General features: G+C 34.9%; 2 protein-coding genes across 13 annotated transcripts in view; one reads left to right on the top strand and one right to left on the bottom strand.

The window, feature by feature from the left end:
• Window positions 1-15,298, bottom strand: part of LOC125673833 (palmitoyltransferase ZDHHC14-like) — a 72,306-nt gene extending 57,008 nt beyond the window's left edge. For 11 of the 12 annotated variants that reach the window (XM_048910671.2, XM_056158115.1, XM_056158116.1 and 8 more), the window contains exon 1: window positions 15,090-15,298. In XM_048910671.2, the coding sequence (XP_048766628.1) occupies window positions 15,090-15,149 (60 nt within the window). In that variant the 5' untranslated portion in view covers window positions 15,150-15,298. Of the gene's footprint in view, window positions 1-354; window positions 391-15,089 lie in introns of those variants that run through there. The other variant, XM_048910672.2, reaches the window with a different exon arrangement.
• Window positions 1-27,383, top strand: part of LOC125673839 (transmembrane protein 242-like) — a 34,930-nt gene extending 7,547 nt beyond the window's left edge. Inside the window, exons 3-4 of the mRNA XM_048910689.2 lie at window positions 4,838-4,960; window positions 24,620-27,383. Of these exons, the coding sequence (XP_048766646.2) occupies window positions 4,838-4,960; window positions 24,620-24,790 (294 nt within the window). The 3' untranslated portion in view covers window positions 24,791-27,383. The remainder of the gene's footprint in view (window positions 1-4,837; window positions 4,961-24,619) is intronic.
• The last annotated feature ends 533 nt before the right edge of the window (window positions 27,384-27,916 follow it).

Below are 27,916 nucleotides of genomic sequence, written 5' to 3'. Positions count from 1 at the left end.
ATTCTGCATCTAATTGGATGTATCATGTCTTCAATGAGCTTGCATGCTGCAGTTTGTCTGGTGTCATTAATTAACAGCAGACTGTCATTCAGGTCATTACACTGTATATCAGTGTACCTGTCTGCCATGATGATTTAAGATTATCACTCCTAATTATCATTACACATCTCTCATCAGTTACATAATTAATGTATAGGAAATGAAACAGAAAGTTCTGGAACATAATCAGGTCATCATTATTTAGTTTGGAAGTCCTCAGGCGATCACTGCAATTGTAATATTTTAATCAGTATGTTCTTGGCTCTACAGATTAACAACACCCTCATTCTCCGCCAATCTTGGTTATTTTCTTACCTTTCCTTGGTGGTACACCATGGCTATTGATTCTTGACTTGCCATACACTTGTAATTTCCGGTAATGAAGAAATTCCTTTTTTTATTTTGCCTAGGAATTGATTGGATGGAGAATGTACAATTTTCCTAAAGTCTAACTATAGTGCTTGTTACAGTCCTTTTGATGCAACTTGCTGTAATGGTATTGATTTTTGAGAGAGAGCTATATGCTTTCAGAGACTGCTTCATGTAATGATAAATTTCCAATGATTGTACTGAAAACGATGGAGAACTTGTCTGGCATAACAACATATGTCCTGGCCAGCCAGGAATTTTCTGAAGAGCTGAATAATTCAACAGTTGGTGTCATTTGTCACATGCATCTTCATCAAGATAAGAGAGGTTTTAACTCTGGAGGATTTTAAGGACACATGCTGCAAATGTTTTATGCCCTGCCATGAAATGCCTTGGACATACAGTGTTGCCCCTTTCCATCCATACATTATTCTGTCCGTCTGTCACAGTTCTCAAAATGTTTTTTTTTTTCATCTTAATTTTCAGTGTGTACTGTCAAACAGTGGACAAAAGTATAAGAATTTCACTGTAATTTTCATGATAGATCATATTATGGTATGTGCAGTCCATCTGTCTACCTGTCCATCTGACTGACTGTCGATCTGACAGACCATCTATCAGCACTCTTTGATAGAGAAAGTAGCTGAAGAACTGACTGTCAGAGCCATTTTTAGGTCACCTGAGTAAACTCAGGTGACCTATTGCAATTGGTTTTCGTCCGTCGTCGTGCGTTAAAAATTGAACATTTTTAATAACTTCTTCTTAATAACTACCAGTCCAATTCTTTTCAAATTTGGTATGAAGCATCATTGGGACAAGGGGGACATAAATTGTAAATTTCAGGACTCCAGCACCCCTGGGGCCCATGGGGCGGGGCAAAAACTGCCCAAAATTGACCAATTTTCAAAAATCTTCTTCTCAAGAACCACACATATTTAAGAAAAACTAAATGCATCGTGATGTAGAGCAGGAAGGCCTCTACCAAAATTGTAAATTTCATGATCCCCGGGGTAGGGGTTCTGACCCCAGGGCAGGGCCAAATTTGTTATATAGTGTTTATGTGTAAAACTCGTACTTAAATAACATCTTCTTTAGTGCTATTGATACTAAATTGAAAGTAAATAGATAATTAGAAAGAACAGGTAGTCCTTTACCAAAATTGTAAATTTGATGATCCCAGGGGTAGGGATTTTGGTATCAGGGTGGGGCCAAAATGGTCAGTTATGAAATGTGTGAACAATAAACATTTTTAACTTCTTGATAACTATCATTCCAATTCTTTTCAAATTTGGTATGAAACATATTTGGAACAAAGGGAACATAAATCGTAAATTTCAGGATTCCTGCACCCCTGGGGCCTTAGGGGCTGGGTAAAAACTGCCTAAAATTTACCAATTTTTGAAAAATCTTCTTCTCTAGAACTGCACATGTGTAAGAAAAACTAAATGCATAGTGATGTAGGGTAGGAAGGCCTCTACCAAAATTGTAAATTTCATGATCCCCGGGGTAGGGGTTCTGACCCCAGGGCGGGGCCAAACTTGTTTTATAATGTTTATGTGTAAAACACTTGAATAACATCTTCTTTGGTGCTATTTATACTAAATTGAAACTAAATGGATAGAGCAGGTAGTCTTTTACCAAAATTGTAAATTTGATGATCCCCAGAGTAAGGGTTCTGACCCCAGGGTAGGGCCAAACTTAGTATATAGTATTTATGTGTAAGTTTGCTGATACTGTATAAAATCTAAATGCATACTTGCAGATGTTTTAATGTTAATACACCTATTCTTTAAAGCCTTTCATCAGTGTATGCAGTTTTAAGAACACATCTTGTTTTATACTGTTGCTGAGCATTAGAATTTAGCTTACTTAGATATTCAAAACAGGAAATTTTTTTCTGGATTTCATAGCCCATGGAAGTAGTGATACTTTTTCACTAGTATTCAGGTGACCGATAAGGCCTGTGGGCCTCTTGTTTGTTTATTTGAACCTTTTTCTTTCTTTGATTTCTACTTCATTTCTGAATATATTGGATGGGCATATTTTACAGTGTGATCATTTTTCTTAATATCATCCAAAAAATGTTTTATTAACTATTTAGATGTATAAGAAAAGGGAAATAATTTAGAAATTTCTCAGCTCTTTGTGATTTCTTGATGGCCTTCACTGGGGTGATCAGCTATGTGGATTTATTTTACTATCATTCCAGGATCACCACAATCATTCCAAACTACAGACTCATTTGATTTGATGGCTGACTGTAAAGGACCAAATATGTTACAATGGCTGATTCGAATGACAATGCACTTTTTCCTTAAGCTTGTGCGTTTTCTAAAACAGGTGCACACCTGCAGACTATAACATTCCCATGCTCTGCATGCATACAGCAATTGACTCAAATGATGTGTTGACTATCAAGTGACTTAAAGTGAGCTGTGAGCGACTTTACTGATTCTGGTTAGCCTGGAATGATTCTATTAGGTCACTTTAGTGAACCAGGTGAGCTACTCATTGTCTGTGCAATGTCAATTTCTTCCTAATTTTCACCCAAAATGGTGTGTAGCATCTTCTAGGGTAGTATTGATGTTTGATCTCTTCCCCTGAGTATAGCCCTGTGAGTGTGACTGAAACCTCAAAAAATACTACATCCCTAGAAAAGTCTTCTTTACTGGAGGATATCTAGCTTACATACCTCAGATGCATAGTTACAGCCCCTGCTATGGTATATGTGTGTGATTATTCTCTGTCCATGCAGTTTTCTCTCCTAATCTACTACATGTTGGGGCACATTTGTATGTCATAAATCAGTTACAAAAGTTTCTTAGTAGGACTAATGACTTGACCCTGGACTAAATATAAGGTCACAAATGGAAGCAGACTTATAAATATCAGAAGATATTCTTTATTCACAATCAGAGGATATTCTTTATTCACGATCAGAGGATATTCTTTATTCACAATCAGAGGATATTCTTTATGCATGATCAGAGGCATCGTTGGAAACCCATGATCGGTCACTTTTCTTTTACCTCCTGTGGGACACAACACCGATATTTTCGCTGGAAGGTGTGTCTCAGCTTCTCTATGTGATTGGTTGCTTTACCATTCCTTATTGTGATATTCAACCAATGAAAAAGCCCACTATTTCCAGTGTTCAGGAGCATAGAAAAACATGGCTTTTGAAGCAAAGATTTTGTCAAGTTAAAAAGCTTTCAGCAAAATTTTGCTTTACAACTTCTTTGTCATTTTGTTTTGAAATTAATTTTATTCAAAATATAAATATACCTAACAATTTATCTCTTTCCTCCTTCATCTGGTCCACTTTCGCAACCATTGATTCGTTGAATTTGCTTACCTGATTTAATTTATTTGTACAAAGACTGCACGCAAATGATGAGTCTGTTGGGTGAAAGTTGAGGCACTCTAGAGCATAGCTGTATTGTTTAAGTGAAGTTTTTGATGACAGAGCCCAGTAACCCCGACCTTTGATAGAAGCACAACAAAACAAACATTTTCATGGACGCCGCCGCCATTACCGCTGATGCTTAGAGTTTCAGGTATACCTACGTCGATTCCCATTAGTCCTCGATAAGTCTCATAAGGTCATGCATTTTAATGAGTTAAGTGAAAATATCGTCATTGTGTCCCATGAGAGGTAAAAGAAGTGCGACCGACCATGGGTTTCCGACGATAGATCAGAGGATATTCTTTATGCATGATCAGAGGATAATCTTAAAATCTGAAATCACCTCATTTGGATTTGGTGAAAGTCTGTCATGCACTTTTAAAGAAGGAAAGAAACATTTCTTTGGTCTGCATCGTAATATATTAGAACAATGAAACATTTAAGCTTGGCAAAATAGCTGTCCAGATAACTTATTACTTTGTATTTATGGAGATACATTGGGAGCTCTTTGATTACTTGTGTCATGTCCATGGGGGGAAAAGGGACATATGGCTAAAGGCAAGATCAGTGGTAATAATATCATGATTTCTAGGCCCTTAAATTTGAATGGAGTGATGTCAGAAGTTAAATCTTGAGACAAAAGGTTGATGCAAATGATATGATCTACAGCAAGGTTAAATTTACTTTTAGGAAAGAAAAAAAAATATTGTTCTAGCTAGGTCTCAATGAACACAATTTAATAATACCAGAGGTAGTGATTAATGATAATTATTATACCACTAATTGTATGTCAAAGGTTTTTTAAAAGTACTCAAATCAGTAAAGGATACAATTCTTTTGGAAACATTTTGATAATATAAATAAAGAATTTTTTGCATGATTGTTTAGAGGATATCAAGCTTTAATCACCCTCGAAAAATCAATTTTGATTTTCCTTGGGTTAATTATCATACATTGAATTTCTATGTGTAGCTAATCATTACAAGACTTTCATAGGCTTGATATCCTGTATTTATTTTTTAGATCAACATTGGTCGAGCTGATTTGAAATGGGCATCAAAGGCGTTGGCGTATGGGACTTTTCTGGCTGTATCCGGTACTGGCCTGGTCGTTTTTGTCATCAAAAAAGCAATGGGGGTCAATAATGTAAGTCATGTCAGAAAGTATTCACAGTTACATATCTAGAATTTAGTCCTGTCAGAGAATTATTCAGTTACATATCTAGAATTTAGTCCTGTCAGAGAATTATTCACAGTTACATATCTAGAACTTAGTCCTGTCAGAGAATTATTCACAGTTACATATCTAGAATTTAGACCTGTCAGAGAATTATTCAGTTACATATCTAGAATTTAGTCATGTCAGAGAATTATTCAGTTACATATCTAGAATTTAGTCCTGTCAGAGAATTATTCACAGTTACATATCTAGAATTTAGTCCTGTCAGAGAATTATTCAGTTACATATCTAGAATTTAGTCCTGTCAGAGAATTATTCAGTTACATATCTAGAATTTAGTCCTGTCAGAGAATTATTCACAGTTACATATCTAGAATTTAGTCATGTCAGAAAATTATTCACAGTTACATATCTAGAATTTAGTCCTGTCAGAGAATTATTCACAGTTACATATCTAGAATTTAGTCCTGTCAGAGAATTCAGGGCTCAACATTAACTTTTTTTCCTACTTGTCCATTTGGACAAGGGACAAAGATACTTCAACTTCACTTGTCCGAAAATTTTTCCAAAAAGATCAAATATTGTCAACTTGAAAACTGTATTTAATTTACTTAAGATATAGTCCATTTTTATACCTGCTTAATTGATTTTTGATCTTATTCTCTTAATAAAAACAACAAAGACATAAAACAAAATTTTATCTAGACTTCCTGTCTTGAATCAATGACTTCATAAGATCCATGGATGATTGAAAGTAGTATGCAATAAGTGAACACCGATCCCAATAGAGTGTGACTCAGCTAGTTTACATAGCAATTGATATCGGGATTGAAGTTCATTTTTCATGCATTACTTCCGACTCTGAACTACTGATAAACTTTTCACCAAATTGTTTTGTAGACTTCTTTACATAAAAAAGCACTTGTCCAATCGGACAAGTGCCCATCAATACTCACTTGTCCGAAATGTTTTTCAACTGGTACCGGAAAAGCGGACAAACGTTAATGTTGACCCCTGAGAATCGTTCACAGTTACATATCTAGAATTTAGTCCTGTCAGAGAATTATTCACAGTTACATATCTAGAATTTAGTCATGTCAGAGAATTATTCACAGTTACATATCTAGAATTTAGTCCTGTCAGAGAATTATTCAGTTACATATCTAGAATTTAGTCATGTCAGAAAATTATTCACAGTTACATATCTAGAATTTAGTCATGTCAGAGAATTATTCACAGTTACATATCTAGAATTTAGTCCTGTCAGAGAATTATTCACAGTTACATATCTAGAATTTAGTCATGTCAGAGAATTATTCAGTTACATATCTAGAATTTAATTAGTCCTGTCAGAGAATTATTCACAGTTACATATCTAGAATTTAGTCCTGTCAGAGAATTATTCACAGTTACATATCTAGAATTTAGTTATGTCAGAGAATTATTCACAGTTACATATCTGGAATTTAGTCCTGTCAGAGAATTATTCACAGTTACATATCTAGAATTTAGTCCTGTCAGAGAATTATTCACAGTTACATATCTAGAATTTAGTCATGTCAGAGAATCATTCAGTTACATATTTGGATTTAGTTATGTCAGAGATCTAGAATTTAGTCATGCCAAGGTGTTGTATGTGCTAAACAGGATAAACACCTGAATAATAAATGTATATAACAACATGAGCAAATCACCCAGGTTAACTGTAGAACGTGAGGTAGACCTCATTGTAATTCAAAACATCCATTATGACAAACAGTCAGGGTCTATTATAATGTCATGAGTTGATATTGTTATGTAAACAAAAATACCTGTCAACGATTTGAATCATGAGAACCTTATATATCTGGGGTACATTTCTCAAAAAGGCATAGATTTTGGCGTCCGACTAAGTTATGCCAAGATTAAAATGAGCCAAATTGTGTTTCAGAAAGCAGCTTAAGACTGGTTTTAAATGTCCAAAAACTTGACCTCTTTGCTGAATACTTAAAGCATGTGCAGATCATAAAATTTATTTTCTTAGAAACTGATTACATGAGGTGGATTAATACTTTCTCTTCAAGAAAAATAAAAACATTACAAAAATACATAAAATAGTATAAGCAATTGTGAATTAAGACATGCTTACACACGTACAATTCAAAATGACGTACAGAAAATAGTACAAGTGATTGTGAATTAAAACATGCTTACACGTACAATTCAAAATGATGTACATGTAGCATGCACAGGATTGGATTAAAGAAAGTTTTCAAAGAGGGGTTGTGACCCAAGCCTGTATACCATTTTAGCCCAGAAGGGGGAGTGAAGAGCCTTAATTGGGATGTGTTATGGTATGGCATTCTTGTCATGTCATGATTGAAATACTAAGGTAACGAGGCCTAGGATCATCAAACTTAATTGTCATCTGGTGCATCTTGGGTAGAAGGTGGTTACACTTCAGAGTTAGGGCATTGTGACCTTTATTTAAGATGATATATATAGCCAAAATATGGCAAAACCCTATCTGGTTAAGAACTGGAGAATTAGTTGGCCTACAATCATCAGTTAATGCACCTCAGGTAAGAATGTTGCACCCTACATTAAGGTCACTGTAAATGTAGATCAACAAACATTGTCAATTGGTACATCTGCAGAGGAATGTAAATTGCAGCATTATTAAAAATCAGGAGCCAGTTGCACAAAAGTTAGTTAATTTTAACTGATAGTTAATGTCTAGTTACCACTGTATAAATGTAAGAGTTATTGGGAAGTTAACTGTTAGTTAAAGTTAAGTAACCTTTTTGCAATTGGGTCTCTAAAGAAAGACCAAGTATTAAAAAATAACTGTTTTAAGGGAGGTAATCCCTACAGATGTAAGAGTAATGCATTAATCATATCAAAATATAATTACATTAAGAAATACACATATTCATCATAGAATATAGCTATACATGTATAACAATATAGATTTGTTTTCCAACAATAATACAAATATACAATATATACTGATTTTACACTACAGATAGAGGAATTCTATTTGTCTCAGGGAGTAAATGATCTTTTAAGCCACAGTGTTACAAGAAGTTCAGTTGGACAGGCAAAGATAATTTTGATGTGAGCCAAATTGCATTTGTCAATTAAAGAGTACAGTGCTCCCTCCATATATTGCCAACTTTTGTTCAAGACAAATTTGGGCAATAAAGCGGGGGTGGCATTAAAACGAATTCATCATTACGGACAAGTCACTGAGCAGTCAAAAGAAATTCAATACCATCAAGTTATGTGGACTCCATTCTGTATAAACATTTAGATTATCTTGAGTTTATTTCAGCAATTATTAGAGTACAAGTGTGATTACTGATGGGTGTTAGGTAATTGGCATTATTATCCAGGGTAAACCCTATAAAATTTGACCATTTGTTTGTGAAAATCAATGGCATATGGCATTATGTGGGATTGGCATTATAAGGGGGTGTTAACATGGGAGGAAATCTGTTCTTTAGGATTTTCAGGCAATAAGTGGGGATGGCATTATAATGGGGGGTGGGGGGTATGTATATATACTGCAGTTAATGAGTCCAGTCTGGCTGTGGAAATGATTTACTTATATGGGGCATAAAATGATTTTATAGTTATTTGAACAATTCAAAAGGTATCTTGACAAGTCAACTGTTGCACCAAGGTTGGTATGATTTTGTGTCATACACACTCATCTGATTATGATTGATAGACGTATCAGGTGCCGCGACAGTGCACTCTACTGTGTAAAATATTCAGCTCAGTTACATGTAGGAGAGGGTTGCTGAGTGAACCCCCTATCCCTGTCTAAATATGCCACTGATGCATACATGTGAAGATTTTACATTGCAAAGAAATAATCTTTACTTTGAATATTTTTCAAATTGATGTTTCAATAATTGATATACATAATTTACATAGTGCACTTTCAGTAGTAGCAATGACGTAGGAAATGACCAAATCAAATAGACAATCGATCTGTAGATAAGTATTTGAAAAATAACCCTACCATTCCATATATGCTAAAACTATAGAATTCTTTACTTTAGATTAGATAAACTAAATGATATATTGTATCAAATGTAAATATGCATGGAGATGGTAATTTACACAGCTGATGTAGAAATGCATGTATATTTCCATTATTATTGTCATTAATAACAATATTGATGGCAAAAAAATGGAAGCCACAATGGGATTATATCCAAAAGAAAATTCAGTTGAACTGAAAGACTTGCATGATTAACAGCATAAAATCGCAATATTTTGTTGTCAAAGTTTTCTTCAAATGTTACAGCTTAAAACATGAAAACGCTGTTTGGAAAATCTGAAAAATATATTAATATATAAGTAATATCATATCATATTCATTGGAGGTAGATATGAAAAACACAATCATGCATTCATATACCTTAAATAACTGAATTTTTTTTTATCTATGGGAGAGGGTTCAGTCTTAAGGAATCAGGCAGCAAAGGGGGGCCCTGGATTGACATAGATATTTGTCTTTTTGATTTCACATGTAAATTTTTCATTTCCTGACCGTTTGCCCCCACCCATTGTTTTCTGACAGAAGTAAAATGAGATTGAAAATGTAAGATTCTGATTGCAGAATTGAACCTTGCCTCCTCCACCCCTCATGTAAGATTGCAGAATTGAACCTTGCCTCCTCCACCCCTCATGTAAGATTGCAGAATTGAACCTTGCCTCCTCCACCCCTCATGTAAGATTGCAGAATTGAACCTTGCCTCCTCCACCCCTCAGCTGATTTAGCCATTGAGGAATTCGTGGATTTCTTTCAGGTTTCAGTCAATATTTTTCTCCCCCCACTACGACAAAAAAAGCTACATGCCTGAGAACAACATTAGATTTAAATGAAGGTGGGATATAAATTTGCTCTCTATATATCAGACTGATCACCCAGTCGACTAGGGAGAAATCTCTTATGTCTCTCAGTTTGTTGCTGAGGAGCCTGTAACATCCTCCCAATGACTATGTTTAGATCCGTGCCTTGTCTCCTGAATGCAGCAATTGCACACGTAATATATCATATTTTTCACATATCATGGTACATGTACATATAGATCTTATCGTACATATTATATTAATTCATCATGCTATTGGGTTTTTTTCCCCCCAAATCTTTACAAAGTAAAATTCTCAATTATCAGTCACCTATGGGACCAGAGATGGAATGATGGAAAGACATAAAACTATAGGTAAAAAAAGAAAAAAAGCTGCATGAAAACAAGTGCAAATAACTGAAAAGTAAGAACTGATGCCTGCCCATAAACAGGCGTAGGTTTAAAACCTGAAAAGTATACTGACTGATGCCTGCCCATAAACAGGCGCAGATTTAAGCCAAGGTTTAGTCTAGAGAAAATATCTGCCTTTTTGTGAAACGCAACTTAGTCCCATTTTCAGGTTTAGTCCCTGATTTATTGCAAACTTATGCTTACACTTGGTAAATTTGTTACTTCACCTCACCAAGTATGAAAAATAATAGAATATACTTACCGGGTATCATTCCTTACTTAAAGTCAGTAAATGACTAACCCGTCAACATCTACTCTCCCCCCCCCCCCCCCCCCCTACACACACACACAATATTGGGAAACCTAAGAACACTCAGAAAGAGCAATCTTCGTTCCAGGGACTGATCTACAATGTATGGCACCAGATTTAGTAGGAAGGAAAAAGTGGATTATCTCATATTACCAACATTCAATGATACTTTAATCAAGAATAAATTGTTGAGTATTCCTGCATCTGTTTTCATATTACAGCTTATTCCAGATGTATCTCAAACTCTTGGCATTCCAGAGTTCCAGAAATCTAAAGGTTTTGACTACCAAGCTAATTCCTTCATTGTGGTAAAAGGAGACAATATGTTTCATTGTTTATACTGGTAGAATTATTAAAATGACTATGGACAGATTTTTGAAACTATACAATTATTTGCTGACCACATAAGAGATAGATGTCTCGCAGACAAACTAATGAATAAGTGTGAAATGTCATCACCCCATGACAGAGAATATAAAGGGGAACTATTCCCTTGGTGATTTCTTAAAAAGAATGGAGAGAAAAACATAAACATCATTGTGATTAATTGCAAACCAATTTTATAGCACACAATACCCAAAGCCAGTTATAATCAAAAGTACTGAATTAGTACCAAGCATATGAATTTTGTCATGTACATGAACTATGGTTTTACTTCAAATGGCAACATTTTGTTATAACAAGTTGTGATACTTTATTAGCAGTTCTGAATGTGACCTTAATGAAAAGGAGAAATGGATACTAGATCATGTATGTTTATGTAGACGCAAGTTCTTCAAGTCCACTGTCAGTAAGGTTGGGTCTCGTCAGTTATACAGATATACATCATGCAGCCAGCTAGTTAATGGCAATGGATGCAAAACTGCATAGATGTCCATAAAACACCAAGTTAGATCGACTGGTCCCCAACACTATCTGATATCTCATCGGGAAATAGTTGACAGGTAGACTTGTTTTCAAAGTTGGGTTATTCAGAAATACTAAAACAAAAATAGAAATCCAACTAGTGATAAAAAGGGCTGCAGCTATGCTTATGCATAAACAGCAGTTTCATCCAAATATGAAATAATATCCAAATCCTGTCATTACAGTACCCGCAACGTTATTCTTGACATGATAAACGATAGAACACGATACACGCACGATAGGATAGGATACACGCACGATACGATAGGATACACGCACGATACGATAGGATACACGGTAAACCTGATAAACGCAAAACCTGATAAACGATCTTCACGATAGACCTGATAAACGCAAAACACGATAAACGATCTTCACGATAAACGGAAAACCTGATAGAAATGTTGTAAATTTAGAAACAATTTAGACAGAACGAAAGTTTGATACGTACAAAATAATTTCATTATGTTGATAATAATATTGAAGGATTTCAATACTTAATATATACCTAAAGCATATAATGTAATTATCCACGGTTGTACGTTTATTTTTTATTTTTTAAAAATTCTATTTATGTTTTCTTTAACGTCATTACAGCTAAAATCCGGAAGCTAAACTATATACGGTATTGAATTCATTATTAGATATCTATATGAATTTTCTCAGCCAATGATTCTAAAACGTATATTGTCACCTTGAATGTTTAATATATGAATCATAAATGGAGTGATTGATTTTTATCTTGCTTAACGTCTCGCTCAAGAATATTTCACTCATATGGAGACGTCACCATGACCGGTGAAGAGCTTTTAAATTTAGGCTTATGCTCGGCAATTACGGCCATTGAGCAGTGAGGGTTTTTTAGCGTGCCACACCTACCGTGACACGGGGCGTCTGTTTTTAAGGTCATCTCCGAGGACCCGTGGTATTCACACTTGATGCCGAGTGTTTAGCAATTAAACAGGGAATTAACAAAATGGAATATAATGTAGTGTTATCATGCTTCAATAGCTCTCTTATTCTATTGTCTATTATCTTGGATATCAAATAAAACTAAGTAATATTTTGTGTGTAGCGAGGAGGGGGTTATTTTGCATCAAGCTCCGAGTTCACCGCTCTTTCAACAACTACAATTATTTTCATAATGACCGCTTTAAATTCAATCCACTGCACTACACCATATGCTCATATGTTAGATATTTCTACACTATGAGTGATAATTGATAGTCACAAGTAATTGGAACATATTCATATGAATTGATATTTTGTTAACAAAAAATAAATAAACTATTAAAAACATATACGAAACCCGGCTTGATTTAAAGTCGCAATTTAGAAACGCTTTAAATTAAATGTTTGTGTTTAGCATGTAAAAAATTCAAATAATCATCAAAACCGGCATACATTTCCAGTATCTACACGTACGACTATTGGTATATGTGTACATGTACATGTACAAATAAAAAAAACAACGATGACAGCTGAATCGTGCCCAATTGAGCAGAACTGTGGGAGATGCAATATACCTTTGCACTCTTTTAAAACTTAATCTTCTAAATGTGTGAAATACAATGCCCCTGAGAATGTTTACTGTCAAAACACGGGTGATACACAAAATCAGATAGATAAGAACGCGCACAAGTTAAGTAGTTGGTATATAAGTTGAATACAGGTGAACAAAATCGAAAGAAAAAGAACCATTATTAAAATATATGCAATAAACAATGTAATTTACTGATTTTTCCTTTCAGATCGGAACTTTCTATTTCTCTGTTAGTGTTAATTACAAATAATTGTTTCTAGACAAGGAACTGTTTATGAACTCCAGATGAAGGAGCTTTCAGTTTTATTGTCCTCGGTTTGCTCGACAAACCACTGCCTACTTTCTAGACAGAATGAAATTGCGATAAATTTTCACCCTCTCTGGATAGACATATAGCTCTTTTTCTGCTTTAAAATCAACAGCTTTATGTTCTCCTTCAAATATACTGTCTTTCCTCGATTCCTAAAAATAGGTTCTTTAACAAAACGAATAAAGCTTTCGGAAAGTATCTTACTTTTTCATTAGATTTAATATACGATCCCGATAGTTTCCGAAGCTACACGATAAACGATTTTCACGATAAACGGAAAACCTGATACACGCAAAATACAATACACGATAGACCTGATAAACGCAAAACACGATAGAAAACGGAAAACCTGATACACGATAGGATAGGATACACGCACGATACGATAGGATACACGCACGATACGATAGGATACACGCACGATAGAACACGATAGGAATGTCAAGAATAACGTTGCGGGTACTGTATATACCAACTACCCAACTCTGGTTGTCTCATACTAATGCCTGTACCACACAATACCCGATTCCTGTTGTTACAATTTCTACCACATAATACCCAGATTTGGAAGACTTAGGGTAATAGATTTATCCATTAGAGATTTCGGATATCAGTTACCAATAAGCCACTCCGTGATATTGATTTATCCATTAGAGATTGTGGATATCAGTTACCAATAAGCCACTCCATGATAGATTTATCCATTAGAGATTGTGGATATCAGTTACCAATAAGCCACTCCATGATATTGATATAGATTATGGATAACAGTTACCAATAAGCCACTCCGTGATAGATTTGTCCATTAGAGATTGTGGATATCAGTTACCAATAAGCCACTCCGTGATAGATTTATCCATTAGAGACTGTGGATATCAGTTACCAATAAGCCACTCCGTGATATTGATATAGTTTGTGGATATCAGTTACCAATAAGCCACTCCATGATAGATTTGTCCATTAGAGATTGTGGATATCAGTTACCAATAAACCACTCCGTGATAGATTTATCCATTAGAGACTGTGGATATCAGTTACCAATAAGCCACTCCATGATAGATTTATCCATTAGAGATTGTGGATATCAGTTACCAATAAGCCACTCCGTGATATTGATATAGATTGTGGATATCAGTTACCAATAAGCCACTCCGTGATATTGATTTTCATGGCAAAGTACAAGTCATTATAATGATTCATAGCAATGGTGCCAATCTATACACTTTATAATGATTCATAGCAATGCTGCCAATCTATACAATTGAGACAGAGAGTGTAACACCCTCCTCCATTTTAAGATTTTCCACCCACTGGGATCTAAAATTATATCTTTCATGTATGATTTAGACAATATTTATCTCTCATCCTGCAAAACTATGTACTGTACACCATCCTGACCAGTTGATCCAATTTGACAAGGTACTCTGACATTAATACATGATGGTGATAACCTAGAGACCAGGATTAATTGATAAACAAACACCTGTATATCTAGGAACCAGGATTAATTTATAAACAAACACCTGTATATTTATATGTATGCCAATGCCTTCTCTGTACATTCGATTTCAAGGTGCTTCTTGTGGCTAAATTTACCACAGTCTAGAGAAACATTTATATTGAAATATGAAAAATTATAAAGTACTTTTAAGCAGGAAATACTGGAGGCAGAGATATTACCATTAAATATAATAATTAGACAGTTAAATGAATGAAATTTCTATATGATAAATTCACTGTGAAACTTATTTGATATAAGTACATGCTCCTACCTTAGGTCTAACAATGGTTACATATGTTTGTCTAAGATGCTGTCCATAGGAGTCTGGCATCTTCTCATGTACATTATTGTCCACTAAAAACTACCATGCACTATCACAGTGTGAATCAGCAGAACCAAAGTACATGTACTTCAATGGAAAATTGAATGTTTCATCGTCTGGTGGGAAGCGTACCTGCAGTGCGTCGCATTTCATTGATTTGTTTGGAAAACCATGCATCTATTGACCTATTTGTGGTAGGCTCTTTCACCAGATAATTTAGCATTAGGGGAGGTGTTCTAGAAAACACTTTTCATTACTCCCTCCTCCTAAGAAATGGGACACATTACTTATGAGTTCATTGGAAGTTATATTGATTTGTCTGTAAACAAATTTTGTCTAAGTGATACATCTATAACAAGAGAACCCTTCATCTGATTGTCACTAAACTGATTCTGGTGATTTGAGTTTCAGGGTACAAGTTCAAAGGTCACATTGCTTTAGATCATGCATATCTCAATTGTTCAACTGGGAATTCAAAAGAATCCTATTAGTAAGATTATATGATATTATCAAACTTCATACTAAGCAGGTTGGTCATGACTATTAAATGACCCCTAATGACCTTAAAGGGACTGATTCACATTTTTCTTTTTCACTTTTTATGATCAAATGTGTTTAAAAGAGTTCACATAAAAATTTAAAGTTATACATTATCACAGAAGCTCATTTTAGAGAGTTTATTATTTGTTTTGTAAACAAAGATTGTGGTATATTATTGTTTACGAAATTTTCAAAAGTAATGGATATCGATCTAAGTTTATTATATCTTTCACATTTCAAGCATTTTGGGTGTAAATGTGTCCATCTAAAGTTAGAATTTGTGACTATGTAAAATTGAGATGCTTTATATTAAAAAATCATCACTTGTTTGTTTGTATACATAAAAAGACTCCAATTTTAAGTTAACACCCCCAAATCATAAGCTGCCTGTCAATCAAACATTTAACAATAGATCTCAGGTGGAGGGACATCTGCAGACACTGTGGTCTGGAGCTACCCCTAGAGAGGTGTTTTGATAACAATAACAGTCAGTACCTACAGGCATTCTTTAGATCTTGAGGAAGCCCAGTATACCCAAGTTTTGATAGCATTGACCTGTCCACAGCTGCTATTTTCTTGTAATTCAATTGTTTTTAAAAAGACTCCTTAACAATGCAATTTCAATATAATTGTAATTATTCCCCTCTATATACATGTATTATAAATTACACATTTAGAAATCAAACAATAATTTGCACAATAATCATCAATTTATGACATCTCTCTATTTATATTCATTGAGTCAGAGAGAGAGAGAGAGAGGGTGGATGTAGAATGTGTGTCAGCTACCCTTAGGAATACAACCATTATTCAAACACTATGACCACAGAAACTCTACAGAGGTCCCTGAGACGGGTCCTGTGTATCTCAATACTATAAAAAATAAAAATAAAAAAGTAGGGACAGGTAGATTTCTACCATGTTCTGTCTGGATCACCTCTGTCTCTGTGTATTCTTTGAGTGCTGTGGGATATAGCAATTAACACCTTGGTAGACCCTGGCCACTCCAGGTAAATAACATCTGTTTAGATTAGGCTCTTCCTACATTTTCACCAACCCTGTCGTCATGAGATGGGTCTTTAACACAGATTTAAGGCTAAAATATTGGTTGCTTTTATTCTTGCATTCTGAAGGTCAAATTTTTGGATGTCAATATTAAATGAGTTATATTTTTAATGTTTACCATCAAAATTGAAAAATATTTTTATCAAAAATCATGAACCAGTCCCTTTAATGTGACCTACTGTAATACATGTGTATGAAAGTCCATATTCATCCTTCAAGTGACATACTAATTGATTGTACATCTATATGAATCTCCAGGTGACTTACTGACTGTATCAGGTATCTGTGTGTTATATGAATCTCCAGGTGACTTACTGACTGTATCAGGTATCTGTGTATTATAGGAAACTCCAGGTGACTTACTGACTGTATCAGGTATCTGTGTGTTATATATGAATCTCCAGGTGACTTACTGACTGTATCAGGTATCTGTGTGTTATATATGAATCTCCAGGTGACTTACTGACTGTATCAGGTATCTGTGTGTTATATGAATCTCCAGGTGACTTACTGACTATCAGGTATCTGTGTGTTATATATGAATCTCCAGGTGACTTACTGACTGTATCAGGTATTTGTGTGTTATATGAATATCCAGGTGACTTACTGACTGTATCAGGTATCTTGTGTGTTATATGAATATCCAGGTGACTTACTGACTGTATCAGGTATCTGTGTGTTATATGAATCTCCAGGTGACTTACTGACTATCAGGTATTTGTGTGTTATATGAATCTCCAGGTGACTTACTGACTGTATCAGGTATCTGTGTGTTATATATGAATCTCCAGGTGACTTACTGACTGTATCAGGTATTTGTGTGTTATATGAATATCCAGGTGACTTACTGACTGTATCGGGTATTTGTGTGTCATATGAATCTCCAGGTGACTTACTGACTATCAGGTATTTGTGTGTTATATGAATCTCCAGGTGACTTACTGACTGTATCAGGTATCTGTGTGTTATATGAATCTCCAGGTGATTTACTGACTATCAGGTATCTCTGTGTTATATATGAATCTCCAGGTGACTTACTGACTATCAGGTATCTGTGTGTTATATGAATCTCCAGGTGACTTACTGACTGTATCAGGTATCTGTGTGTTATATGAATCTCCAGGTGACTTACTGACTATCAGGTATTTGTGTGTTATATGAATCTCCAGGTGACATACTGACTGTATCAGGTATCTGTGTGTTATATGAATCTCCAGGTGACTTACTGACTATCAGGTATCTGTGTGTTATATATGAATCTCCAGGTGACTTACTGACTGTATCAGGTATCTGTGTGTTATATGAATCTCCAGGTGACTTACTGACTGTATCAGGTATCTGTGTGTTATATGAATCTCCAGGTGACTTACTGAATGTATCAGGTATCTGTGTGTTGTATGAATCTCCAGGTGACTTACTGACTGTATCAGGTATCTGTGTGTTATATGAATCTCCAGGTGACTTACTGACTGTATCAGGTATATGTGTGTTATATATATGAATCTCCAGGTGACTTACTGACTATCAGGTATTTGTGTGTTATATATATGAATCTCCAGGTGACTTACTGACTATCAGGTATTTGTGTGTTATATGAATCTCCAGGTGACATACTGACTGTATCAGGTATTTGTGTGTTATATGAATCTCCAGGTGGCTTACTGACTGTATCAGGTATCTGTGTGTTATATGAATCTCCAGGTGACTTACTGACTGTATCAGGTATCTGTGTGTTATATGAATCTCCAGGTGACTTACTGACTGTATCAGGTATCTGTGTTATATATGAATCTCCAGGTGACTTACTGACTATCAGGTATTTGTGTGTTATATATATGAATCTCCAGGTGGCTTACTGACTGTATCAGGTATTTGTGTGTTATATATATGAATCTCCAGGTGGCTTACTGACTGTATCAGGTATCTGTGTGTTATATGAATCTCCAGGTGACTTACTGACTGTATCAGGTATCTGTGTGTTATATATGAATCTCCAGGTGACTTACTGACTGTATCAGGTATTTGTGTGTTATATGAATCTCCAGGTGACATACTGACTGTATCAGGTATCTGTGTGTTATATATGAATCTCCAGGTGACATACTGACTGTATCAGGTATCTGTGTGTTATATGAATCTCCAGGTGACTTACTGACTGTATCAGGTATCTGTGTGTTATATGAATCTCCAGGTGACTTACTGACTATCAGGTATTTGTGTGTTATATGAATCTCCAGGTGACATACTGACTGTATCAGGTATCTGTGTGTTATATGAATCTCCAGGTGACTTACTGACTGTATCAGGTATCTGTGTGTTATATGAATCTCCAGGTGACTTACTGACTATCAGGTATCTGTAGTGATGGGCAATCGGACCAAAAACCACAATCGATTATCAGCAATAATCAGACACATGTAATCGATTAATAATCGATTATAATCGGAATTGGCATTTAAGTGTTTTCCCCTCAAATTAGATGTAACAGAATCATTAAATTTATGCAGGGACCTATATACTAAGTGTATAGGTCCCTGATTTATGGAAACAACATTTAAATATTTCTTTGTTTCATTTATTCACTGGTAAATAAATCAGAATTCTAATATATCAAGTAATGGAATTTATCTATAATCTCAATGTACCGCAGATATCAGAGATAGGCTCCTTTATTTGACTGTTGAATGTCATTGTTGTTACCGTCCTTCATATCTCCCGCCATTTTGTTTGCTTATTTTTGATCGGGTTTGACATACAGAAAATAAAATTTGAACAAAGTTGAACAAACTCCCCGTCGAGGCCTCATTACGTCACCTACGAATAGACCTCTCCTATGTGACGCAGCACAATATACAGATTTGTATATTGTGAGTCCGCGATTATCACGCAGGCAAATAAACTAAAGAAGTAGTTCGCAGTTAAAAGTTTGAAGATATTGATATTAAGAGCATTAATATAAAAGTATGGATTTTTTTTAAAACATAAAATGATCAAAAGATCATTAAAAAGTAGGGAGACTCTGTTCAAATTATTGTGTAAAGTAATGAACTTGATGTTTACGTTCTTGTTTTGAACGTTGTTTACGTTTGACGTTATGTTTTTTCGTCATTCTACAGTGACGTCACAGTATACGCGGCCTAAGAAATCGCTATCCCATAATGCCTAAGTGGAAGAGTTTGGTTTGTAAGCAAACGAACTCTGGCGGAAGTTTACAAAGTTGAAGTGATGTCCGGATTTTGTTTGGTCAACGATGTCGGCGACTTTTATTTTGTAATCGATTAGTAACATCGTAGGTCTCTGAACGACCGACAATCGATCATCGGCGACAATCGTTTCATCACTAGGTATCTGTGTGTTATATGAATCTCCAGGTGACTTACTGACTGTATCAGGTATCTGTGTGTTATATGAATCTCCAGGTGACTTACTGACTGTATCAGGTATTTGTGTGTTATATATGAATCTCCAGGTGACTTACTGACTGTATCAGGTATCTGTGTGTTATATATGAATCTCCAGGTGACTTACTGACTATCAGGTATTTGTGTGTTATATATGAATCTCCAGGTGACTTACTGACTGTATCAGGTATCTGTGTGTTATATATGAATCTCCAGGTGACTTACTGACTGTATCAGGTATCTGTGTGTTATATGAATCTCCAGGTGACTTACTGACTGTATCAGGTATCTTGTGTGTTATATATGAATCTCCAGGTGACTTACTGACTGTATCAGGTATCTTGTGTGTTATATATGAATCTCCAGGTGACTTACTGACTGTATCAGGTATCTGTGTGTTATATGAATCTCCAGGTGACTTACTGACTGTATCAGGTATCTGTGTGTTATATGAATCTCCAGGTGACTTACTGACTGTATCAGGTATCTTGTGTGTTATATATGAATCTCCAGGTGACTTACTGACTATCAGGTATTTGTGTGTTATATATGAATCTCCAGGTGACTTACTGACTGTATCAGGTATCTTGTGTGTTATATATGAATCTCCAGGTGACTTACTGACTGTATCAGGTATCTGTGTGTTATATGAATCTCCAGGTGACTTACTGACTGTATCAGGTATCTGTGTGTTATATGAATCTCCAGGTGACTTACTGACTGTATCAGGTATCTTGTGTGTTATATATGAATCTCCAGGTGACTTACTGACTGTATCAGGTATCTGTGTGTTATATGAATCTCCAGGTGACTTACTGACTGTATCAGGTATCTGTGTGTTATATGAATCTCCAGGTGACTTACTGACTGTATCAGGTATCTTGTGTGTTATATATGAATCTCCAGGTGACTTACTGACTATCAGGTATTTGTGTGTTATATATGAATCTCCAGGTGACTTACTGACTGTATCAGGTATCTTGTGTGTTATATATGAATCTCCAGGTGACTTACTGACTGTATCAGGTATCTGTGTGTTATATGAATCTCCAGGTGACTTACTGACTGTATCAGGTATCTGTGTGTTATATGAATCTCCAGGTGACTTACTGACTGTATCAGGTATCTGTGTGTTATATGAATCTCCAGGTGACTTACTTACTATCAGGTATCTGTGTGTTATATATGAATCTCCAGCTGACTTACTGACTGTATCAGGTATCTGTGTGTTATATATGAATCTCCAGGTGACTTACTGAATGTATCAGGTATCTGTGTGTTATAGGAATCTCCAGGTGACTTACTGACTGTATCAGGTATCTGTGTGTTATATATGAATCTCCAGGTGACTTACTGACTGTATCAGGTATCTGTGTGTTATATGAATCTCCAGGTGACTTACTGACTGTATCAGGTATCTGTGTGTTATATGAATCTCCAGGTGACTTACTGACTGTATCAGGTATCTGTGTGTTATAGGAATCTCCAGGTGACTTACTGACTGTATCAGGTATCTGTGTGTTATATGAATCTCCAGGTGACATACTGACTGTATCAGGTATCTGTGTGTTATATGAATATCCAGGTGACTTACTGACTGTATCAGGTATCTGTGTGTTATATATGAATCTCCAGGTGACTTACTGACTGTATCAGGTATCTGTGTGTTATAGGAATATCCAGGTGACTTGCTTAAACAACAAAGCAGAAAGACTTCCGTCTGTTGACATTTGATCAATCACTGTCATGTGATATTTCATATATTAATGCGGGTATTCGTGTTTATTACAAACGCTCAAACAACGTCGTCTAACAATCTACGGCGAACCGTATGCGCATAAATTTGACGCATGTGATAATTTTTTATAATATCACCCGTTGTCAAGTACTGTTACACGTTGCTAGATACTATCACCCTGGAGCGTGTGCTTTCTGTTCTCAGAGGGTAACAACATGTTTTTTCAAATGCTTCTCAACCAATCAGATTCAAGTATTTTACATGAAAGTATAATAAGAATATTTTACTTTGCCATGTTTCATAAATCATAGAAAATATATGACGTCACAATCAAATGACGTCACAGCAGTATGAGACAGAAAAATCTCGCATGGCTGTCTCACATGGGTAAAGTCGATCTCACCACTGGTGAAAATGTGAGAAAAATAGCATTGTGTACAGACACCTAAAGTGATCAGAATATTTGAAAATGTAAAATCTAGAGTTAGGGGTACCCACAAAATCCACGAAGAATGATGATTCCACAGTGTCCATATTAATGGTCATATCAGTAACATCTACTTATCACTATATAGATATAAAAGTTAAAGGGACTGATTCACGATTTCCCCCCAAATTTTGTTTTTCACTTTAAATGATCAAAATCTATAGTCTAACATATTTAGAAGGTTTCACGAAAAAATTAAGGTTATTCATCATGACAGAAGCTCATTATAGAGAGTTTTGTTATTTCAAAATAAATGGATATTATCAAAGTTTATTAGATATATCACATTTCAAGTATACTTTAGGTAAAATGTGTCATTTAAAAGTTGAAATTTGTGATTGTACAAAATGAAGATGCTTTAAATGACAAAATTCATGTTTTACTGGTTTGTTTGTTTACATAAAAAGACGAGAGTCTTTGTTTACATAACACTGAATCAAAGCTAAGATATTGCTCTTATCCTTGCATTCAGAAAGTCCAAATTTTGGTTGTCAACATTAAATGATTTACAGTTTTAGCTCTTCTGAGCCGAAGGCTCAAAGAGCTAATCATATGGCCATATGTCTGGCGTGTGGTGTGCGTCAACTTTTTGAAAAAGGGCTATATCTCAAGAACCCCTTGGCCAATTTTTGTCAAAGGCTTTCATTTGTACTAAAACTAGGGTTGTGAGATAATTAGGAAAATGCAAACAAAAGTAGTGGTTGCTAAAAAAATCTTCTCAAGAACCACTGGGCAAATTATCATCAAACTTATGCATATTAAGGTTGAGGATAGGTTGTAGATAAAAAATTGTTCAAGGCATCATCCTGGGGCAAAGGGTGTGGTCTCAAGGTCACTTCAAAGTTGACCTTAAATTTTGTTTTGTTGAAACTTTGATATTTTGCTTAGTATAAGGTCTAAGATCATCAAATTTTGTCAGTTGATGCATCTTAGGACCTAATATCATGTTGTCTTAAAAGTAGGTCATGGTGACCTACTTTTTGAATTTCGCAGGTAATTATTATTAAATGGATTTTGATGCATATCTTGGACACTTTTGAGCCTATGATCATCAAAAGTTGTCAGTTGATGGATCATGGGACCTTGAAGTGCGTCATGTGAAAAGTATGTCACCATGACCTACTTTTTGAATTTTATAGCTAATCATTTATGAATACATTTTAGGTTGTTATTTCAGATACCGAGAGGTTTAGAATCATCAAACCTTGTAAGTTGATGCGTAAAGAGGCCTCGAAACATATTTATAAAAAAAAAAGTAGGTCACAGTGACCTACTTTTTTAATTTTGCAGACATTCAAATTTCACATTTTCAATTTTAGATGCATATTTTGGACACTATGAAAGCTAGGATAATCAACTTTGTCGGTTGGTGCATCTTGAGTCTTCATAGTTTGTTGACCAAAAAGTAGGTCACCATAACCTACTTTTGGAATTTGATGGCTATATTTTAATATTTCAGATACTATTTGACTTACAATTATCAAACTTTGTCAGTTGATGCATATTGAGTCTTCAGAGTGTGTTGACTAAAAAGTAGATCACCGTGACCTATTTTTGGATTTTGACGGCTATACTTGAAGATTTCAGATACTATTTGACTTACAATCATCAAACTTTGTCAGTTGATGGGTCTTGAGTCTTCAGAGTGTGTCGACCAAAAAGTAGGTCACTGTGACCTACGTTTGGAATTTGACATTTATATCTGAATATTTCAGATACTATTTGACTTCAATTATCAAACTTTGTCAGTTCATGCATCTTGAGTCTTTGGAGTGTGTTGACCAAAAAGTAGGTCATTGTGGCCTTCTTTTGGAATTTGACGGCTATATTTGAATACTATTTGACTTGTCAGTTGATGCATCTTGAGTCTTCAGTGTGTCGACCAAAAGTAGGTCACCGCGACCTACTTTTGGACAGTTACATTTAAATTTTCAGGTACTATTTGACTTAACATCATCAAACTTTGTTAATTGATGAATCTTGGTTAGTGAGAATTTTTGCCTGTTCTACAATGTATCAGAAGAGTGATTCTAGGCCCATGGGCCTCTTGTTAATTTTTAACATCAAAAATAAAAAATGTTCTTTCGAAAAACATGAACCATGCAGTTCCTTTAATGACAAGCTAACTGTTAGTTAAAGTTAACTAACCTCCTTGCAATAATTAGTTTGCCGTTGCAGTTTGGCAGGTTTCAATATATAAGTTACAATGTAGAATATTAATGGGAATTTTTCATGGTTGTGTTTTCAGTTGATAGAATTCAAGCAGAGAATGCATGAGATCTTCCCTCAGGCCAAGAAATCACCATCTTCTGGAGATGACTCTGAGAAAATAGAAACTGTGGAGGACTTCATCAAATACATAACAGAGGACAGAAAGAAAAAGGCTGCTTCAACAAACTCTAATTCTGAAGACTCCTGATGAAAAGTTAATCGATAAAAATTTACAATTGTGTGTGTGTTTGTTGGTAGTTAACAGTGTATGTGAAAAAGAGAAAGTTCTGTAGGGATGTTTGCTACAGTAACAGTTCCTGTGGAATTTTTGCTACAATAGTTTCTACAATGTTTGCTACTGTAACAGTTCCTGTAGGATGTTTGCTACAGTAGCAGTTCCTGTGGGATGTTTGCTACAATAGCAGTTCCTGTGGGATGATATCCTGCTTCAAATGTAGGAGAAAGAACCTTATTGATTTTGGGATCAAAATTTCATTGTTTCTACGGGACATCATAGAAAACATTGTGAGGGGATGCCTTGCAAAGCTTTTGTTTTTAAAGATTCACCATAACATTAAGTCTATACGAAATGGTGAAGTTTGATTATTGTCCATAGTTTATCATATCTTTTATCATACTCCACAAATGAAGTTTATAGGGGGTATATTTGAATCAGCATGTCCATCTACATGTATCTGAATGATTTTGTCTGGACAGATTAGCTGTGAATTTTTCTGAAAATTTGTACTCTTTATCCATTAAGATATAAATAGTGCATCCAAGAGAGGAATTGTCACCCTAAAAAGACAGTTGTCAATGGTTAAGGGGTAACAATTTCTAATGTTGCCCTCTCTTGTTTACACTATTTATTACATGTATATGAATACTTGAATACTTATTTATTATACTGAATGTCTTAAGGGGCAAGATCAATGTCGGATAAAAATCTAAATTCAAATAGTGGGGGGGGGGGGAGTAAAAACTCCCGTAAGTTTCTGTCATCCAACATCAATTACACCTTAGTGAAAAAAGACAAGTTACAATGAAAAACCACATTCAATGAACATTTAATAGTTTTAATGTACACTTTCATTTGTGAATAAACAATAGAAAAGGTATACAGAGTGTTATTTATACTTGTATGTTTTTACTAGATAAACAATTACTTTCAACATTCATCATATTTTTAAGAGGGTGGGGGGGGATCTTTATGAAAACTATGTGAATTTAGTTTTTATCAGACATGAACTTTTGATCTCGCCCCTAAATAAATTGTATGACATTTTGTTACAAAGAGAGAATTGAACTTTTTGTTATTTCTTCATTAATCATAAGTCAACATGTTTGAACAAATAAATAAAATTGATTGAACAACATGTAAAACATTACATCAGACCACACCTTTTTCTGCACATAGTGTATTTATGTTATATACTTCCGAGTCAGAGTTTTCTCAGATTCTCTGGAGGCTTGTGGTTGATCGAGCCAAATCCTTTTTTCTTCATGTCTGTAACTTTTGCCTTCAAAACTTTTTTGTAGAACTATATTCTGGGTCACTGATTGAAGTTATAAACTGCTGTTTTTTATCTGATGGGCATAAAAAAATGTGGATTTGCTTTGAGTCTCTCTTTGGAATGACTTTCAAACCTGTATTGACATCTCTCAAAATCTGAAAATTTTCTCATGAACAGCTAGGCTATGATGGATTCCAGTTTATTTAATCCATGGCCTTAGAGGGTAGAATGGGACTAGAATTTGGAATCAGAGTTTTACATTAGGATATATAGGAGAAAATCTTTTGGGGCAAGAATTGAGAATTGAATTTTACATAATACATGTACATGAAGATCATTGTAGGCAAAAATATTCTCCAGAACAGCAAGACCATGTGAGTAGTATTGCTAATGATGCAGCCTTATTTTGTGTGAATTCAAGGTCATGACCATCTGGAGGTGGAGTCAAAATGAGAGGGTAAATAATCTTCTAATCTCTTTGGATGGCAGGGCCAATGTGACTCAGGTGAACATTGCGGTCCATGAGTCTCTTGTTTTTCATGGAAACTTTAAACTGGGCTTTGACAAACTTCATATTTATACCATAGATTTATCTTTACAATACACATGTGATACTAAAATTTTGTGTTTCCAATGCTGTGCTCCATGTAACTTGAAAGAAATACTTTCGAAAGAATCAGCAATAGAGTTGTTAATTTTTGTCACTCCAATTAATTGTAAATATTGGAGACAATGTGAACATGTGTTGGACATGGAAGCACTGGTTTGTGAAAGTTTATCACTGATATTCTCAAGAAAAGGGTAGTCGCAAAGCTCACAAATATTTCTTGCATGTAAATAAAAGTTGATTTAAAAGTACTCTATACATTGTGACTTATTACAGAGCAGAAACACTTATTTTCTTTGGGCCATTTTTTATGTTTGAGAAAATAAGCATGTTGATGTTTTTCATTTTGTGATTTGAGCGTTTTTATTCTGTTAGTTTGAATTGTGGGTATTTTCCTACAATGAAAACAATGCAAATGAAAACCTCGCAAAAATTAATAATTGTACATGATAGTCATGCACGTAGAGAGTTGTAATAATACAGAACTGACAGTTAGATACAGATTCAATGTTTATCACTGGATTTTATGAGGAAGCTGTGACTGCAATGGGAGTTTATAGAAGGAACAAAGCTGCAATTCAGTTGTATATCAGGAAAAATATTTTGCGTGTAATACTCAAATTTTTTGTAAAACATTATTTAAAATTACTTTCCATCAGTAAAATTGAAGTTTCCACCAAGATGGTTTTTTTTTTTTTTGTTTTTTTTTTTAATCTTAGATAAAAACATGCATATTATGAAAATAAATATTTTGTGGATTATGCTTTATGTGGTTCAAGTCACCGAGTACGATATAAAAACAATGCAAGTCAAGGAGAAAGAGAGATAACTTTACAAGATTCCGTACATGAGGATTTTGTAGTCGCATGAGGATTTTGTAGTCGCACGTCGATTACACCCCCCCCCCTCTCTCTCTCTCAATCAATCAATCAATCAACTTTTAATATTAGAGTATCTTGATATTATTGAATGTGTCCAGCTACATACGTATTTTAAAACACATTCTTAATTTGAAAGGAAGCACCTTTTATATGGACGTTTCCCTTTGTATAAATATTTACACAAAAATTGAGCATATGTAATATTACAAACAATGACTGTACCCAAAGGGAGAGGAGTAAAAATTGGATTTCTTGTGTTCAAAACATCCTTCATTATTGTGGTTTATCAATGAGCAAAATCCCCGTAATGTTAAATTAGTGAAGACTATTGT

The sequence above is a fragment of the Ostrea edulis genome, chromosome 3 (assembly GCF_947568905.1).
Source record: "Ostrea edulis chromosome 3, xbOstEdul1.1, whole genome shotgun sequence".
Taxonomy (NCBI): domain Eukaryota; kingdom Metazoa; phylum Mollusca; class Bivalvia; order Ostreida; family Ostreidae; genus Ostrea; species Ostrea edulis.
Note: the sequence above shows the minus strand (reverse complement) of the source record. Positions and strands in the feature narration are given on the sequence as shown.